This window comes from Xenopus tropicalis, chromosome 3 (assembly GCF_000004195.4).
Source record: "Xenopus tropicalis strain Nigerian chromosome 3, UCB_Xtro_10.0, whole genome shotgun sequence".
NCBI classification, from domain to species: domain Eukaryota; kingdom Metazoa; phylum Chordata; class Amphibia; order Anura; family Pipidae; genus Xenopus; species Xenopus tropicalis.
Genome location: NC_030679.2, coordinates 65,843,017 through 65,862,735, shown reverse-complemented (window position 1 = coordinate 65,862,735; position 19,719 = coordinate 65,843,017). Strand labels below are relative to the sequence as shown.

Below are 19,719 nucleotides of genomic sequence, written 5' to 3'. Positions count from 1 at the left end.
CTTTTTACATCTCTCTGTGTTAATTATCCCTGACAAACAAATACATAGCAAAATAGTTCATCTCCAAAGAACTCATTTGAATTAATTATTATAGCTTATCCATTTGTCATTGCAAGTCATTGAATTAAAATAATTCCCTGCTGGTGATTTTTTTAATAACAATAAGTGGCTCATTATCCTTCAGTGAATAAATTTATACTCTTACTAATGTTGGCAAACAGACTCTTGCATATTGTTGCACTCTGAATTCAAAAATATATTTTGATCCAATACAGACTACTGATTCTTACCCCCAAAAAACAAGCTTTTAAAATGTTGCTAATGATGCATGTGAGAATTATAATATGTGATTTTCCGGCAACACATTTGTATTTAATCATCTATTTTCAAAACTAGAACAATGTTCCAACATGGGAAATAATCCTTTTAAAATTCTTTCCATATCCTATTTGAAGGGGAGCAAGGATTTAGATGGGTCAGGGGCGAGACAATTGTGCTCTCTTCACTAGCAGAGCTATATTTCCGTTTTAAAAAATGGAAATTTGTCTTTAAAGGTATCAGGAGTGGATTTTTTGCTCCCCCTGTTAACTTTGGGGGCGCTGCCACCTGGGCGAGTTTATCAACTTGCCTCATTCTAGCAGCACCCCTGAGATGAGTGATACTGTTTAGACCTGCTGAACAGCACTGTGTGCTCCCACCCCACAGAGCAGAACAGTGTTTGATTGCTCAAATACATCTCAAACTGACAAATGACAAGGGCATTTTTGAACACTGTTCCAATTTGAATTTGGGAAAAACTTATGGCAACCACACAGGTGTTTGCTTCCATTGTTCAACCTGAAGCTGGCTTAAACCTATTGGTTGCTATAAGTTACTGCCCAGGTGTAAATTTGCTCAGTATTAATAAATATGCTTAACACTTGCTTTGATATATGCCAACTCATTTCAATTAATTTGACTTCCCTGACTGTCAAGTCTTCTGTAGGGCTGAGATGCCTTTTGACTGTTACACATGCCTAAAACATAATGTACTCCATTTTTTGCTTTTGTTCTCTTTTGATATAGACATACCATTTTTAAACTTAATGATTTTACACAGCTTTTCAGGAATAAGTGTTTAACACCCACTGAGAGGTAATGTGTATATAAATAATCTCTAACTGCAGAAACAGTTTGACTTGCAGGCTTTCGCCAAAATATAATGAATCATCCACAATATCCCAGACACAGAAACTGAACTGTTTCACAATGTTTGTAAGAGATTTCCTATTTAAAATATAATTTGATTTAGATGTAACAAAACAAAAGCACTCCAATTCTGAAGGTTTTTGTATCTTGTGTAGTTTTTTTAGAAGGAGATAATACACAATACTATTTTAATTACAGGATGAAAATGCAAGATGGAGGTAATTAATATAATGCTATGTGCAAAGTATTGCAAGTTTCACTGCCAATTTGCGTTATCTATAAACCATATCCATAAACATAGTTAAATAAGCCACTGATTCTGGTTGAAAGGATGGAGGTTAATTAGATGTTGATTAGGGTTGTCACCTGAACAGTAAAAAGAATGTGTGATTCTGATGTTTTCAGGGAGGAAGTTAACAGATATAGGAAGACCAGTATAAGTTTCACAGAAAAAAGTCAAGAAAAATACAGCTCAAAGTTTTATTATTGCTTTATTTTCATGGAAGAGTTGTTATTATAAAATTAGGCCTGAAGGGGGTTAACCCGTGGAATGCCAGGCTAGGGTGTGGCACAGGCCACACATGGCACTCTCTCTTAAGGCTGGACCCTCTCTTTATAGTGAGAGGCTCCCCAAATATATTGTGGTGTCTAGCAAACATGTTGGCACAGTCCAAATGATTTTTTTTAATTTAACCTCTTGCAAATATATGGTGAAGTTCATAAATTCAGGTGTTGAACATTTTTTTTTTTTTTTTATAATTCTTTATTTTGCAATTTTTCAGGTATGGGGAAGGGATACAGAAGGCAAAAGGGAGGGGTAGGGGGGGGAGGGAACATTGCATATGGTAGTCTTGACATTTCTTATACATTTACAATTTCAAGCAAGCTGTCATCAAGTTATTTCTACATTTTCAGGTAAATATTCGTTTAACTAAACCTTATAAACATTAGTTCCAGAATGCTTCTTTTGAATGACTGACATGTGGTAATTTTTTCATAAGGATCTTAAATAATCTAGCCAGGGAGTCCATATATTTCTGTAGTAATTGCTTTGATTATGTATCATGAAGGTTATTTCCTCCATTTGCCTGATATCTTCCGTGTTAGCTAGCCATTCTGTATAGAGGGGGGGATCGACTGATTTCCATTTTCTGGGTATTAGTGATTTAGCGGATTGTAATAGATAATGTAATGTGAGTGGATCTGAAATAGGGACATTGTTACGTAAGTAGATGTTGAGTAGAATTAACGCGGGGGCACCAATATCTATATTAAATTTCGTGATTGCGTTTATTGTGTTCAGTACTTCCGTCCAGTATTTTTGTATTTTTGGGCATGTCAGCCAGATATGTGTATGATTCCCTTTATGTGTGTTGCATCTCCAGCATAATTCGGAGGTGTTGGGATACATTTTATTCAATTTTGTTGGTGTATAATGCCACCGTGTTACCAATTTATAAATTGCCTCATTTGTTCTCGATGCTCTAGATGTTTTATACATAGTGCTTAAGATTCTCTCCCATGCTTCTTCTGGTATATTGGAGGCCAACTCCTTATCCCACGCTTTACAGAATGACCAGGTTGAGAAGGGCATGGCATTTAGGTGTTGAACATTTTAAGATCGATTAAGGGTAAGATCTGGGATGAATGCTCCTTTGTTCTCCAAATATTCCCAGAAGCCCAGTAAGGGGCAGATATGGAGGGATATGGAGTGAGGCATGGGTTCAGGAATGGGTGAAAAAATTAGCAGTGGAAAAATTCATAAAATGGGAGCAAAAATTTGCTGTGGAAAAAAATATTGTTGCGCGCATCTTTTTCAGTGTTTTGCATGTTTTCAAAGATTGTTTTGTGCATCTTTTTAAAGATTCGCTAATTTTTTGGCGAACAAAACAGGACAGATTTGCTCAACACTATTGGTTCGTTAAAAAGGTTTATCTGTGATAATTAATCTTGTAAATAGGAAGTAAAAACAGATGGGCCATTGGTTATTTGTAAATACAGTGTACTTCCAGTTCTTTTACATGTTTAAATTGCAGATCTGCATCTGTTTAACATATTCACTTTTTTCTAGTAACGTTTTATTTATTTCTCAAGTAGGAAGATTATCTGTTCTTTGTTTGCAAAAGAAAAGTGCATATAATGATTGGAAAAATGCCGCTGTTACATATTTTGTGTAAAAAGGAGTTTTAGCTATTGTCTTTAATGAGTTTAGGATTTATGATGGCCATTAGAGTTGTTGCTGTGCTTTTAAACTTGGCTCAATTTTTCTTATGCAAATGCATCTGCAACAATATTTATCAAAGAATTACAACACAGAAGCAAACAGAGGTTTCTGCCACATAATCTTAATCAAGAGGTGTTTAAATGGGGTGTTATACTCTATTAAAGATACATTTGATTAAAAGCAAGCCATGTTTGGATAATTTAAGTATGCCCCTAGGCCTCATATAAATATGAAGTGCCCGTTGTTTAGAATAATTGTTTTCTTAGTATGTTGAATAATTGTTTTAACTTTCTAAACAGTGCATAAAATGAATATGCAGCAATACAAAATATAAATCTTAACAGTTTTGTATTATTATTTTTATTATTTTTATTAAAATATATGTGTTTCATTTTAGTATGGGGTAGTCAGAATAGTTCATAGACAATCTGTAATTATTATTTGTTTTGGTGATTTTTTACTTTTTATTGATCTGCAGCTTTCCAGCTCTCAGGGCAGTGTTGTTCAGATACTCCATCACTAGAGCTCAGTAACACCCCCAAAAAGACCCAACACTCCAATACACCACAATTTGGATCTCCATAACTTAAGTATGCTAAAAATAATTTAAATATTCAACCCAATAGGCTTGTATTGCCTCAATAAGGATTGATTATATCTTAGTTTGGATCAAGCACAAGGTACTGGAAGAAAATCATTTTTAAAAATTAGAATTATTTGCTTATAATAGAGTCTATGGAAGATGGCCTTTCTGTAATTCTGAACTTTCTGGATAAATGGTTTCTGGATAAGGGATCCCATATCTGTATTAGGATTTTATTTTATTACCAAAATGATTCATAGCTGCTGTTACTTTTCACTCTTGTTGGTAACAAGTACGCTGGCTTTCAGCGCCAGTATAATGGTTTGCTTAAATGAGATAACCTGTGGTTTGGGCTTAATACCCTGCTACAGTACATAACTACAGGAGCACTATTCACAAACTCTAATAACCAGGCACATCACAACCCTAACCGCTGTAAATCTTTTCCAACTCTACAGTGAATTGGTCTTGACTTCATTTTCCCAGGGAAATATAAACTTTCCTCAAACTCCATTTGAGCAGGATGCCCCTGTATTTTGTCCAGTAGGCTCATCTTTTCTTATCATCTCACCACAGACCCTTTTTTCACATTGCAACTGTGATGCAAAAAATGTTTCACGAACAGAAGATCTCCTTAAATATGGTTCATTTTGCCTAGTGGCTTCTTTAGTGTCATTCTCCTTTATAGAGTTATTATTTAAAGCTGTTGAAATGGTTTACCCACACCCACAGTGACTTGAGAGCGAATAGGTAAATGGTTACCGTCCTACATAGTTCTTGATTCTGCAAAAAGAGGCTCTAGAATAAAGAAATTCTCTCTAACAATGTCACAATAAAACAAATAATGTGTTTCACAGAAAAATAAAATTTCAGTTTAGTTTCAGTTTCAATTTTAGTGAATATTTTAAATGAATTTATATATTATATATACAGGTATGGGACCTGTTATCCAGAATGTTTGGGACCTGGGATTTTCTGGATAAGGGGACTTTCTGTAATTTGGATCTCCATACCTGAAGTCTACTGAAAAATAATTTAAACTGCAGTGAAAGGTGGTAAAGGTAATCAGAAGCACTACATCCATTTTTATATAGGGTAAGAGGCCCACTAGTATGTCTTACAGGGATAGGATCTGTTATCCAGAAACTGTTATCCAGAAAGCACCAAATTACGGGAAGGTCATCTCCAATAGAGACCATTTTAAGCAAATAATTCTTATTTTTCAATTAAAAGTTTTTTTTTTATTACTCTGTAATAATAAAACATTACCTTGTACTTGATGGCAACTAAGCTGTGTGACTCCATATTGGTGGAAAAAAAATCCTATTGGGTTTATTTAATGTTTTCATGATTTTTTGTCATAAGGTCTGGTGAACCAAATGGATGCTGTACAACTGGGATTGCTTCTGGCTTTTAATTCAGTAATTTGTGTATATGAAAGTATATAGGACACCATTAACATCAGCAGTTAATTTTAATTTGAGTGAAAATAAATAATTAAGAAAAAATTATGAGGCTGATTGCTGAAACCTCATCACCTGAAATAAGTTTTTTTGTAAAATTTGTAAATAATTTTAGCTTTTAAACTGATGGGGCACAAACAAAAGTAAGGAATGACCAAAACTTAGGAGAAAATGAATAATGAACTATAATTTTGTTTTAAGGGTTTCGATAACATTATTGAGATGTGTGGAAAGTACAAAAAAACCTCATAGACTAAAACAATTTGTAAATCATGATATCTTTTTGTGAAAAAAATTGGAACTTAATATTTAATGAAAACAAAGCTTTGAAAAATAAATCTGTACTGTATTCTAAGACAAGTTGTCAATGATTTCAAGATACAAGGTTGCATAGATTTAAACATAATCGTTAACACGTGTTTTGCACGAATGTCAGTGGAGTAATTTCTAACAAGTAAACTGCTAAACAAACAGTCGCATACGGCACTTTCAAAACTACATCATCCAACTATGACTGCAGCTATTCTGAATTCAGAGGGGTGATTTTCATGAGAAGCACTTGCTGTGTGATACAACAAGCAGCATTTCCAAATCATCACTCATTAGTTGGAATTAACTCTATAAATGCAGATATGGGATCACGTATCCAAAAAAACGTGTTATCCAAATTTCAAGAAGGCCATCTCTTTGCATTTTAGGCAAATAGTTCCAATTTTAAAAAAGTATTTTTTTTAATAGGTTTTATAACTTGTTTTAAACATAAATCGAGCCACCTTCAGAACCCCCTACAGAAAAAAAGAAAAGGAAGGGATGATATTAGGTACAATATACAGTTAGAGCAACATGTAACATCATTCAGTCAGATATAAGGATGATTATAGCAATCTGCTAGCGAAGCACAATGTTAAGGTTGTTTATCTAAGGCAAGTACATAATGGCACTTACAAGCACTCAGTTAAAGATTCAGTGGCTATCCAGTCTTCCTAGTATTCCCAGATTTGATCATATGTATCAGGGAAACAACAGGGACCACCAGAGATCTTGCTTCACATTTTGCAGGACAAGATTGTTTATTATACCCAGTGAACAGATGTGGGGACAGGATGTTTAGGAAAAATAGTTTTGTCTTTGTCCTTTACCTTGTCCCATTACCTCGTTAATTTAGGACAGTTCCATAGCATGTAAAAGTTTTTTGTGTTTGTGACATTTGGGGCAGTGGGCTCATTCAGCATCTCCCATGTAGCTAAGCTGCAGAGAAATAAAGAAGGTGATTTATCAATGGTCAAGTTTTTTTTTCTCAATTCAGGTTTTTAGGGAATTAATAGGCTTTCAGCGTACACTCATCCCATTAATCTATGGTCAGGGCTGGTATATCATTCTGCCAGTTTAGCTATGACCTGGATAATGGGGAAGAGATGGTGGGAAGTAGGTTGCCTTATAGTTTTCTGACCATATTTTTGGGGGCAGGAACCTTCAGAAAATGAGGCTAGATGTGGTTGGGTGGTCGAGAATTGAGTCAAGCATGCCTGAACTGCATGTATCTCAGCAGACTGATCTATATATTAGCAGCTGTTATATTGTGATAAGTTGACCCCCTAAAGTTTTTATACAAACTCTAGGCCACCTCATGTAAGTAAGGAGCTACTGGAAGTGAGGCAGACGAGTTACTCCAGAGAGGTAACTGCTGTAAGTAGGGGATTTTGTAGGTTTTCTAGTTGTAATGCAATTAAGTGGTTTTTAGCAGACTTAAGATGTGGTGATCCAAATTTCAGAAAGTTCTCTTACAGTAACTTGAAAACCCCAAGATCCAAGCATGCCAGATTATACATCCTATACCTGTGCTGCATTATGTCCACTGTTTCATTGTTTCAAGTTGTTTATCTTGTATATTATTTCTTTGATTTCAGTAATTTGGAAACCCCACATATAACTGGAAAACAAGATTTTGTATTGTTTTTCTTTAGTTTTTTTCCCCTTCCTTTGGCAAATATGTAGTGATGAGCGAATCTGTACCATTTTGCTTCAACAAAAAAATTGTGAAACAATGAAAAATTTGTGAAATGCGGCTACCATACATATTTTTTGATGCAACCGCGAACTGCTGAATAGAATTTGCCACGGTTATCGAAGTGTTTACTTTTGGGAAAAAAGCTAGAGTCTTTACATTAGAATTTATACCACATCTGCTGCTTGGCACTAGTTTATCAGCTGCAGCTATATATGACATTTAAAGTTTTAAATTAATTATGTAAAATAAATAACCCACATTTCTAAGCATTACAATATGAGTAACATGATATTTCTAAGTGTTGGCAATAAAAAAAACACATTAATGTTTTTCATTGTATCCATACATTTTAGGGTTTAAAACATAGGGGAGAAAAACTACTGCTCTGTCTCTCATATTGCCACGTTTATAATGTTATTTATGAATACAGTCTGGTAAAGCAAAAACGCCAACAAATAGGAGAATCAAAGTATTTGTGTACAATATAGTCTGTGAGTATTACAAGTGATCAAGGTTTTCTGAGGACAGAGCCACAGGAATATAATGCACCGAGGATTAGAAAGCCAATGCTGATGACTAAATGAAGCTCCTGTACATTTCTTTCACCATCGCTAACAAAAGATCTCCTCTTTATGTAAAAAAGTATTTTTTTCCAAGAAGCACAAGTTCAGTTATGTGAGACAAAGAAATACTCGCAGTTTGATTCAAGAAAAACATGTAGCCTTTTCACAACGTTATATATATTTTTTTTAGTTTAGATTTTTTTTTTTTTAAAGCAAACAAGGCACAAAAAGCTTATTTAATTAGGTGTACAGTTTGCACTATTCCTGTTCAGAAAAATGAATTTGCTTTTTAACTGCAGGTTCATTTGGGCCATTTCCATTTATACACTCTCTGTTGGGAATTTAGCATTAAAAAAATCTACCATTAAAGGATTTGTATGCTTCCAAATTTATGTTCAGCCTTCAAAATATGTCAGTTTAACAAGCCATTAGTGGCCAACTTGTTTTTCATTTTCCTTAGGCAGCCCAGATCATGCCGAAGAGAGGTAACAAGCTACTACTTTTAATATGATGTTATAGTTTTCATCTTGGGTGTTCAGACAGAATGTACATCTGAAGTGTCTTGTTTGTGGTTTTCAAGTTTAAACCAAGAGTTCACCCATTTTAGAAGCATTTTCCTTCTTTTATTTATATTACAGGTATCGGACCCCTTATCCGGAAACCCATTATCCAGAAAGCTCCGAATTACGGAAAGCCCGTCTCCCATAGACTCCATTTTAATAAATAATTCAGAATTTTAAAACTGATTTCCTTTTTCTCTGTAATAACAAAACAGTACCTTGTAATTTATCCCAACTAAGATATAATCAATCCTTATTAGATGCAAAACAATCCTATTGGGTTTAATTAATGTTTTATTGATTTTTTTAGCAGACATAAGGTATGGAGATCCAAATTACGGAAAGACCCCTTATCCGGAATACCCTTGGTCCCGAGCATTCTGGATAACAGGTCCTATACCTGTACCTCAAAAAGGTTGCAGCATTAATGTGTGTAGTGAGATGTGAGTGGGAGTTGACCTATTGTTTTCCTAGACAGAGGCAGTCTCCAAACATATGAATGCAAATACACCATTGATGAGTTCAAACTGATTTTCTTTTGTTATATTAACCTATAAAGAATTCCTTGGTAAAATGAAATATATATGATCCTACTGACCCATATGAATGCAAATATGCACGGAAGATGCCTGCAATTATCTATACCCTCATAATTTACTGTCTGCAGAAGATAGATTCCCTTGTAAACAAGGTACATTTATTCTTTAATACGGTTTAGATAAGAGTTTAATTGATGTTTCAGTAGCTACACAAACCAATTTAGCAGTAACAAACAACTCACTTTGAGACACAAGGGAAGCTAATTAGTTTCTTGCAAAATATTTAGCCCACAAAACACTGCTTTTGAGACTGTATAGACTGTTTCATTGTTCTTGTGCCATCTATTGCAGTAGGTGTTTATTACATAAAACATGCTACCTTTTTTGAGTGAGTAAAAGAGGATAAAAGTGATAACTAGAGAGTGATGTGTGCTATGAGGTGTATATTGACTAAAGCAAAAATGAGAAGACATCTGAATAAGGGGTTTGCCTTCATTTTCTGCTTTATAATAAATGATTTAGGGCAATGACCCACAGAAAATTCTGTGGGCCTTCTCCCTTTCTTTCATTGAGTCCTTGATCTGAGAACAGGGAAAGGGCTAGATTTGCAGCTGGTTAAAGCCAGCAATTACTATTGTTGTATGTGAAACCAGACAGTCTACCCATCTAAGGGAGAAGGCACACAAAGCTAGTAGCAGCTACTTGTCACAGCTACTAAATACCTGAAAATACCCTGACGTAGACAATATTGAGAACTGCCTTTGCTAAAACCACTTCTAGAGAGAGTTAGCAGTAAATGGCTAGCATTGTCTATTTTTGTAGCCATGACAAGGTGCTGCTACTAGTAGCTCTGTGTGTCTTCACCCTAAAGGCCCCCATACACGGGCCGACTATAGCTGCCGATATCGGTCCCTTGGACCGATTCGGCAGCTAATCGGCCCGTGTACGGGCAGAACAGAGCGGCCTGGCCGACCGATATCTGGCCTGAAATTGGCCAGATCTCGATCGGCCAGGTTAGAAAATCCAGTCGGATCGGGTACCACGTCGGCTCGTTGATGCGGTCCCCGAACCGACTGCCCCATAACCTCAAATGTAATCCGATCGTTTGGCCCCGACATTGCCAAGCGAGCGGATCTTATAGTGTATGGGCACCTTAAGGGCTGTGACAGACGTCACAGATGCCATTAGGGACAAATCTCCCTTGTCGCGGGCGACTAATCTCCCCGAAATGCCATCCCACTGGCTAAAATGTAAATTGGCGGTGGGATAGCATACGTGGCGCAGAAAAGGCAACTTCGGCAACTTCGGCAACTAATCTTGCAACCTTAGATTAGTTCTTTCTTAAGTAAATAATTGTTCTGCATGAGACAACAGCACCTATCTTTGTTAATAATGCATTATACAATGACATCTAGTGTCAATAGCATAGTTTAATTGTAGAATCTGGGATCATGTGTTAATTGCCTGCTGGCTTTATATTTACGAATAGTGAAGAGAGTTGCAGGACTGTTTGACAAAGGATAAGCTAATATTGACTAGTGATTTTTTTGGAATATGTTAAGATGAATGGGTTTGGGATGGTGTAATGCAGTACAGAAAGATTTTGTTAGGAGATGCCTCCATCATGTCAATTTACCCATGAATACTGTTATTGAGAAGTTTCTAATTAGTAGTGTGTAGGTTTTCAAATCTGCCCTCAGGCCTTACCAATAAGCATATGCTCTCTGGTTTGTCTCACAGCAGCACAGGTGCATTAGTAAACTGATGGCAATGTTGACAGGACCATCTGTTTTACTGTACTTATGGGTATAGATATATATATGTAGGGACCCATAGGGTTAAATGGCCCCTATGGCTTTAAATCCCTACAGGTTCAGTTCCCTTAGTTGCTGGGCAGAAGGGAATGTATCTAAGTGAGTTTATTAACATGTGTGCTATTGGTTAGAAGGTATGGTGACCACTTCCTGCCTGACTTTGGTATAGTGCTGGGAGAGGAGTGGCATCTTCCTGTTTGTTTCCACCTTATGGACAGGGTGGATGTGTGCTGAGAGCCCAGGCCCAGTGAAGTCGGGGAACAGGGCCCCGTGAATGAGGCATTAGATAGTGGCAGGTGTAGCTCTCCTTATAGTACACTTTAGGAGTGTAAGGCAGTTAGGGTTGAGCTAGAATGAGCAGCACTGAGCTCCTGCATAGGATTTGCAGTTTTTCTGGAGATATCTCTCCCAGGCCACATTGCCTGTAGTGTAGGGATCCAAGTGAATAGGGAATCAGGATAGAGAATTCCCAGAGGGATCCACTACAGGGTGTGTCGCAGAGGTGAAGTGAGATTCCTACCAGTCTGCCCACACGGGAGTGTCAGTCTGTATATACACTTGGTATGTGGTGCCTGTACCACTGGCCTCTGAAGCTGTATTGTGAATAACCGTGTGGATGTTCAATAAACACTTATTATTTTGTTATTTGCAAGAACCTCTGGCGCCCTCTGTTTTCATTTTTCTGCATAGCAGCAAGAGAGGTGTAGTTGCACAACACCCTCACCTTCCTCTTCCACTTAGCGAAGGCCCATTCTGGGTAAGAGAGTACAGTGTAACCCATGTTCTACTGGTACTAGTCCCGTAAGGCAGCTATTGAGCTGAAATAGTGGTTACATATATATATATATATATATATATATACAGTATACATATATATATATATATAACAATATGTAAAGAAAAGCCGGCACTCACGTCATATAAGAGTCAATTGTGCCTGGGTGCAGTAAATAGATAAGTATTTACAGGAAAAAGAAGAAATGCCGCACTTACAGGTCTTAGGGCAAAAATAAAGAAAAAATTTATTCAGGCAGACTAACGTTTCGGCTGGCTCCCCAGCCTTTCTCAAAGAGAAAGGCTGGGGAGCCAGCCGAAACGTTAGTCTGCCTGAATAAATTTTCTTTATTTTTGCACTAAGACCTGTGAGTGCGGCATTTCTTCTTTTTCCTATATATATATATATATATATATATATATTTATATATATATATATATATATATATATATATATAGTATGAAAGTTCAAGCACACCAAACAAAAAAGCAGAAAAGCATTAAACCTGGGTGCTATCCAAGCTCAGCAATACACAAAATCAAAAATATAGATGCACACCAGGTATTTTAGTAAGAAAAAAACTTAACTTTTAATTAGCATCATTAAAAAGAAAGCGGGCTGTCATTTCGGTCCCCATCTTGGACCTTTCTCAAGACACAGTTTTCAGTTAAAAACAATAAATATATACATATTTAAAAGCAAAGACTCACCAATCATTGTGCAACATCCACCTAGGTTGTGACATCAGCAGACCCACCTACCTGATTAACAGAGGAAAGACCTGCCACCCCAGGTGTGGAATAAGTGTTAACTTAAAAGGGAAAGAGGCAAAACACAGTATAGCCAAACATCCACCAAGTATGACCACGTTGCTAAGAAAACATCCTTATGTAAACATTCTTTTTGTCTCTGGTTTAAAAAAAACATGAAAATGAACATTGTTCATTCAGACCGTACGGTGACAATATATTTAATTTTTCAATCCAGAAGACTTCTCTCTGGAGTAGTATTTTAGCACGGTCACCCCCACGTTTAAGTGGGGGGATATGGTCAATGGCCATGTATTTAAACATAGGTAGCCTATGCCCTAGCTCAAGTAAAAGTTTAGAAACTGGCTTGGAAGTTTTCCCTTCCCTAAATGCAGTGCTTATAGCTGAGCGGTGTCCATCCATCCTGACCCTAAGGGTTAAATCTGTTTTACTGACATACGAAAGACCGCATGGACATGTAATTAAATAAATCACGAGTGGTAGAACATGTGATACGATGTTTAATAGAAAACCTTTTTCCTGTGTGGGGGTGTAAAAAACTATCCCCTGGGGTCATAAATCTACATGATGTACAATTTGGGCAGCAGAAACCTGGTTTATCAATGGGTATCCAAGACCTGGTTACCTTTTTTTATTCTAATGAGTTCTCCTTACTAATAAATAAGCAACCATTCGATTTCCAAGTTTTTTCAATTTAGAAAAACTAACTCAAATTCCCAAACTTGAAAATTGAAAATAAGCTCATTAGAGTTATATGGGGTAACTGAGCTTTAGCTCTGCTCACAAACATTTCTGTGCACTGTTCAGTAGTCACAGGTTGTCCCCAGTAGCTGAAACTCTATACTGTAGGTTACTAGACCCATAAAAATGGACTTTATCACTACATTAACCTCTTTATGTATTTATACAGAACAAATAGTGACCAGTGAATCTGTTCTGTTTCAGTTCACCAAAAAATGTTCACAACCTCAGTAAAATTTACAAAAAGGCATAAATTGGCAAAATCCATTGAAGCCGATGGACGTGTATTTTGCTTTTTCTGCTGTGAATTTTTCTGCATAAAATGCATTGGAGCCTATGGGCATTTTTTTGGTGGGAACTTTTTCCACACATAATACGTGGGTGGGTGTTTTTTTGCTCCAACAGATCAAACAGTCCACAGATCAAAACACAAACATATTTAGCAAAGCACCATTAAAAAATGCAGCATTGTTTGAAGAAAGGAAGCCCTGAAGCTATAAACGCAGGGGCTGCCTGGCAATGGTTCCAAATGACCAGCAGCCAGATTACACTGGCTTATGTTTAAAGATTGGCAAAATCAGATGCAGCTGTGATTGGGTGAGAAGCAATAAGTTAAGGAGGGGGGAAGCTGGGCTGGGGGTGGAGAAGGATAGGGATGTGATGTCACAAGAGAAGCATTTCACTTCCTATCTTCTGAACAGGTAGAAACATTCCACCCGCCCTCCTCTCTTTTTTGCATATTTTGTAAAATGCCAGGATATTGTCTTCTTTATGCTCTCATATTGTCTATTAATAACAGAATGTGGATGTTTTCCTATATGCACTGTTATATTGTGGTTTTGGTAACAGTATGAATGTGGGAGTCTGCATGGTATATTTATGTTAAATTAAAGTCAAATCCTTGATCCAGGGAATTTTCCGATCGCCAGGGGGGGTCAGGAAGGAATTTTTTCCCTCTTGAGGCATAATTGGCACAGGCTTCAGGCTGGGTTTTTTGCCTTCCTCTGGATCAAAACAGTGGCTATATGGTAATGTATTTTAAGTTGTATCTGTCACAGCAGTGGTAGGACCTTGCCAGAGTACTGCACAGGAAATTTTAGAAGAGGGAGAAAGGAGCTTCTCTCCTTTCACTGCACGGTGGGTTGATTGATACAGATGCTACTACTGCTTGTGCTAGGTGACAGCCTGCTTGGATTTCCTATCATCGAGGCACTGCAGATTCAGGACCAGCAGCAGGGCTGCTGAACTTCTCTCATGGTGGGAGATGCAGCTCCTGCTGGTAGCAGAGTTTGGGGCCATCCACTCTGTAGGTAGAGGCAGCCTAATACTCAGTGGTGGATATAATGACATAGTGCTGATCTCAAGTCTTCAGTAAGGAACAGCAGAGCATTGTAGCGATCTCTTATGGAATTCGGGCTTTGAATATTGCCTTGGGGTGAGGCTGGCAAGGTCCTATTTATTTAATAAAATGTAAATAAATGCTGTGGCCTCTTTTTACCAATTTCTGGCTCCTGGTGTTTTATTAAGGTATGCAACAATAGGGTTCAGAGGGATGGCTGAAAGTGAAGGGCAATTGAGGAGTCCCCTTGTCATATTATTTGATAAACTTATACTTTATACTGATGTTTGCATTCTCCAGATTTTTCTTTTTGGGAGATAATAGACACATTGCATTGCTGTTATACATACAGTAATATGTTAACTTAATTTTTTTTTTGCAGGAACAGATAATTCTTATACTATTCACCATGTCAAAAAAATATTATGTGAAGTTATTCTGAAGTCTGGGTCAAGCTTGAAAAGATTTCATTACATTTATGCCAGGCATAACTTTCTTTCAACCAACAGTGGGCCTTATCCTTAAAGAATATGTATTTTTAGATGTTACAAACCATAAAGTAGCAGGTTGCCTTGACATGTGCTTATATAATCATAAAATGGCAGTTACAAATCTCCTGGTTATATTATTGTAGCGCATAAGTAATTATATTAATAAGGAACAAATTTAATCTGCACACAAAGCATGTTGTTCTCAGTCATGCACCTGGATGCCAACTGTACGAACACTGCATGTGATGAGTTTAATATTATATGTTCTAGGACATACTGGATATTTTTGTAGGGTAATTTTATACAGAATAAATAATGTACTAATATGTATTATCAGTATTTACAAAACTTGAGAGTTCAAAATTCTCATGGTTATCAGTGAATTTCATTTTCAAATCAGTCTTGGAAAAACAATAATAGACCTGCAACAGTTCATCAAAATTGTTATTTGTAAAAAAAGCCTCTGGCTAGGAATCAAGTATCTTCATTTAATTTAAGGTTTAGAATTGTTCCTGCTAAAATTCTTATTTGTAAGTATATGCAAAAGAATATGCAGTCAATATAATACAAGAGCAGAATTTTATATTGTTTTAATAGCAAACAATAGTACCTACTCAACACATATTGTACTGGCCTGTGTCTGACAGCACACATCTGATTGCTGGGACTTGATTATATTATTTTTCTTTTACTCCTCTGAATGTGCTGGTTTAGCCTTTGTGTATATTATAATTCTTGGGCAGCACCCAATACCTATATAGTTTATATACCTATATAGCTGATAGTTTGAGCAGGTTGTTTTTTTCTTTTCTGTAACTCTTGGATGTTAAATTAGGGGAAACTTGCTGGTACTATATATATATATATATATATATATCTATATATATACCAAAGAAGTCCGCACTCACTTGAGAAACTATAATCATATTCTTAATCGGGTGCTGCCTTCACTCTGGCGGTGTGTTCTGTGTGGTGGCAAGCATTTCCCTGTTGCTGTTATTGGTTATACATGTACATGTTAATGCAAATACTATTTGTATAAATAAAGCTGTGGCCTTTATAGTTTGTTGACTGAGAACATTGATGCTGCCCCAGTCAAATGTAGTTTCAAGTGCTTTGTTGCCCAGGTGGTTACATCACTGAGATGCAAAAGCGACAGAGGATGCAGGCTCCAAATGGGCCATGTCTTTACCACCTTCCATAGGGATAGAGATATATAGTGAGGTACAAAGTGCAGTGTTCCCTGTGTTGTGCCCTTGTTCTTGTGTCCCTTAGTGCTCCAGCACTTGTGCCCTGTGGAAAATTAATTGACCCCTACTGGTTTTAGTTCTTACATAAGAAGATAAATGGGAGTCAAATGCAATTTATGGCCCTCTATAAAGCTATAGTATATAAAATAAGACACGTTTCCAAGAAACACTGAACTCATCTCTAACATTTGTGTGGGTGAGCATTTGGGGAACAGTGATCACAACATGGTCTCCTTTGAGTTAATGCTGCAGAGACAGATCTATAGGGGATTAACTAAAACGCTTGATTTTAGACGTGCAGACTAGAGATGTAGCGAACTGTTCGCCGGCGAACTAATTCGCGCGAACATTGGGTGTTCGCGAGTTTGCAAGTTTCCCGAACTTTTCGCATATGTTCGCAATTTGGGTTCGAGTGGCGTTTTTCCGCTGCGTTTTTTCTCGGCCTAAAAACACCGCACAAGCCACACATGGCGTTTTTCAGCAAATCCCGTTTCCATGGTGCTAATAGTGCAAAATAGCAAAAAACACAGTGTATTTCCGCTAGGTCTGCCAGCTGCCTTGCGGTTTTACGCAACGCTGTATCAACAAAGTATTTTTGCCCTTGATCCCCCTCCTGCATGTCACTGTCCAGGTCGTGGCACCCTTTAAACAACTTTAAAATCAGTTTTCTGGCCAGAAATGGCTTTTCTAGGTTTTAAAGTTTGCCTTCCCATTGAAGTCTATTGGGTTCACAAAGTTCGCGAATATTCGCACTTTTTGGCGTAAGTTCATGAACGGGTTCGCAAACTTTTTTTTTGAGGTTCGCTACATCCCTAGTGCAGACTTTGCCAGTATAAGGGCATCTCTGCAATGTGTCAACTGGGAAAGGTTTTTCATAGGGTTAGACACAGAAGGAAAATGGAACATCTTTAAATCATTGCTTTGCAGGTATACACAACAGTATATTCCCCTTGTAAGCAAGGAGAGGCATCACAAAGCAAAACCTTTATGGCTGAATAAAAGTGTTAGTGTCAAGGTTGGTAAGAAAAAATGTGCTTTTAAAGCAGTCAAGTTAGCTGGGACAGCGGAAATTTCATTAGGCACAAGGAAGCAAATAAAGCATGCAAAAAAGCTATCAGGCAAGCTAAAATAGAAATGGAAAGGGATATTGCAGCTAGGAGTTAAAAGAATCCAAAAATATTTTTTAATCATGTGACTAGTAAAAAAATGAAGCAAGAAGGGGTGGGAACCTTATTATCACTTAATTTTTCAGGATTCGTTGAGGTCTGGCATGGTGCTGAGAGACTGGCAAATTGCTAATGTGGTGCCGTTATTTAAAAAGGGATCCCGTTCTCAGCCTGAAAACTATAGGCCTGTTAGTCTGACGTCAGTAGTAGGAAAGATTTTGGAAGGGGTAATAAGGGATAGGATACTTGAATACATTGCAGTTCACAATACTATAACTTTGTGCCAGCATGGTTTTATACGTAACAGATCTTGCCAGACTAATTTAGTCGCCTTTTATGAGGTGGTGAGTAGGAACCTCGATGCTGGAATGGCAGTTGATGTCATCTACTTGGACTTTGCTAAAGCGTTTGATACAGTACCTCACAGAAGGTTAATGATCAAATTGAGGAATATTGGCCTAAAACATAATATTTGTAATTGGATAGAGAACTGGTTGAAGGATAGATTACAAAGAGTGGTGGTAAATGGAACATTTTCTAATTGGACCAGTGTGGTTAGTGGAGTACCGCAGGGATCAGTCCTTGGTCCTTTGCTTTTTAACTTGTTTATTAATGACCTGGAGGTGGGCATAGAGAGTACTGTATCTATTTTTGCTGATGACACAAAATTTTGCAAAACTATAAGTTCCATGCAGGATGCTGCCGCTTTGCAGAGCGATTTGACAAAATTGAAAAACTGGGCAGCAAACTGGAAAATGAGGTTCAATGTTGACAAGTGCAAAGTTATGCACTTTGGTAGAAATAACATAAACACGAGCTATCTACTGAATGGTAGTGTGTTGGGGGTATCCTTAATGGAGAAGGATCTAGGGGTTTTTGTAGATCACAAGTTGTCTAATTCCAGGTAGTGTCATTCTGTGGCTACTTAAGCAAATAAAGTTCTGTCTTGTATAAAAAAGGGCATTGACTCAAGGGATTAGAACATAATTTTGCCTCTTTATAGGTCCCTGGTAAGGCCTCACCTTGAGTATGCAGTGCAGTTTTGGGCTCCAGTCCTTAAGAGGGATATTAATGAGCTGGAGAGAGTGCAGAGACGTGACAACTAAACTGGTAAAGGGGATGGAAGATTTAAGCTATGAAGTTAGACTGTCAAGGTTGGGGTTGTTTTCTCTGGAAAAGAGGTGCTTGGGAGGGGACATGATTACTCTGTACAAATACATTAGAGGGGATTATAGGCAGATGGGGGATGTTCTTTTCCCATAAAAACGATCAACGCACCAGAGGTCACCCCTTTAGATTAGAGGAACGGAGCTTCCATTTGAAGCAGCGTAGGTGGTTTTTCACGGTGAGGGCAGTGAGTTTGTGGAATGCCCTTCCTAGTGATGTTGTAATGGCAGATTCTGTAAATGCCTTTAAGAGGGGCCTGGATAAGTTTTTGAACAAGCAGAATATCCAAGGCTATTGTGATACTAATATCTACAGTTAGTATTAGTGGTTGTATATATAGTTTATGTATGTGTATGTATAGATTGGTAAGTATAGGTTGTGTGTGTTGGGTTTACTTGGATGGGTTGAACTTGATGGACTCTGGTCTTTTTTCAACCCTATGTAACTATGTAAGAAATTCACACAGATACCAACAGTTGCAAATGTCACTCTATGATGAAAGCTGCTGTAAAGCAGCATACTTTCTTAAACATGGTAGTGATTTATGTGAATTTTCTGTTTTACAGGTTTCACTTGGACTGCTTCATGCACATGCCACTCATATCCTGTGGCCTCCAAACAGGTGGCAGAAACTGAAGCCTCTTCTTCCTGTGGAACATGAATCAGCACAAAATGACTGACACAAAAATGAAAAAACAATGTGCATGTTATTATGTTATTTAAGAAGTAATTGTGGGAAAAATAATAATGTAATAAAAAAATTGCTAAAAATCTGGATATTTTATTATACTTTACACTTATAATCAGATGGTGTTACTAGATGTCAAAGAGTAACAGCTTCAAAAGTATGCATGGCATATACATTATACATTTACTTATAGCAAGTATATTGCAAGTCCATAAAAAGGGCAACTACACAGACAGTTTTTACAGGCAGTTATACATTGTTACATAATGTCTAACCTGCTGCCTTAATTGTATTTGGTATTTTTACACCCCCCTTTATTTATTTATTTTTATTCATTCACCTTTCCATAGTTTTTCTTCTCCTTTTCCTGATACTTTAATCTTTTGTATT

At 37.1% G+C, this 19,719-nt stretch overlaps 1 protein-coding gene across 2 annotated transcripts in view; it reads left to right on the top strand.

The window, feature by feature from the left end:
• The window catches only part of immp2l (inner mitochondrial membrane peptidase subunit 2), a 509,027-nt gene extending 489,614 nt beyond the window's left edge, over positions 1-19,413 (top strand). For both annotated transcript variants that reach the window (XM_031898959.1, XM_031898960.1), the window contains exon 6: positions 19,208-19,413. In XM_031898959.1, the coding sequence (XP_031754819.1) occupies positions 19,208-19,321 (114 nt within the window). In that variant the 3' untranslated portion in view covers positions 19,322-19,413. The remainder of the gene's footprint in view (positions 1-19,207) is intronic.
• Positions 19,414-19,719: the final 306 nt, after the last annotated feature.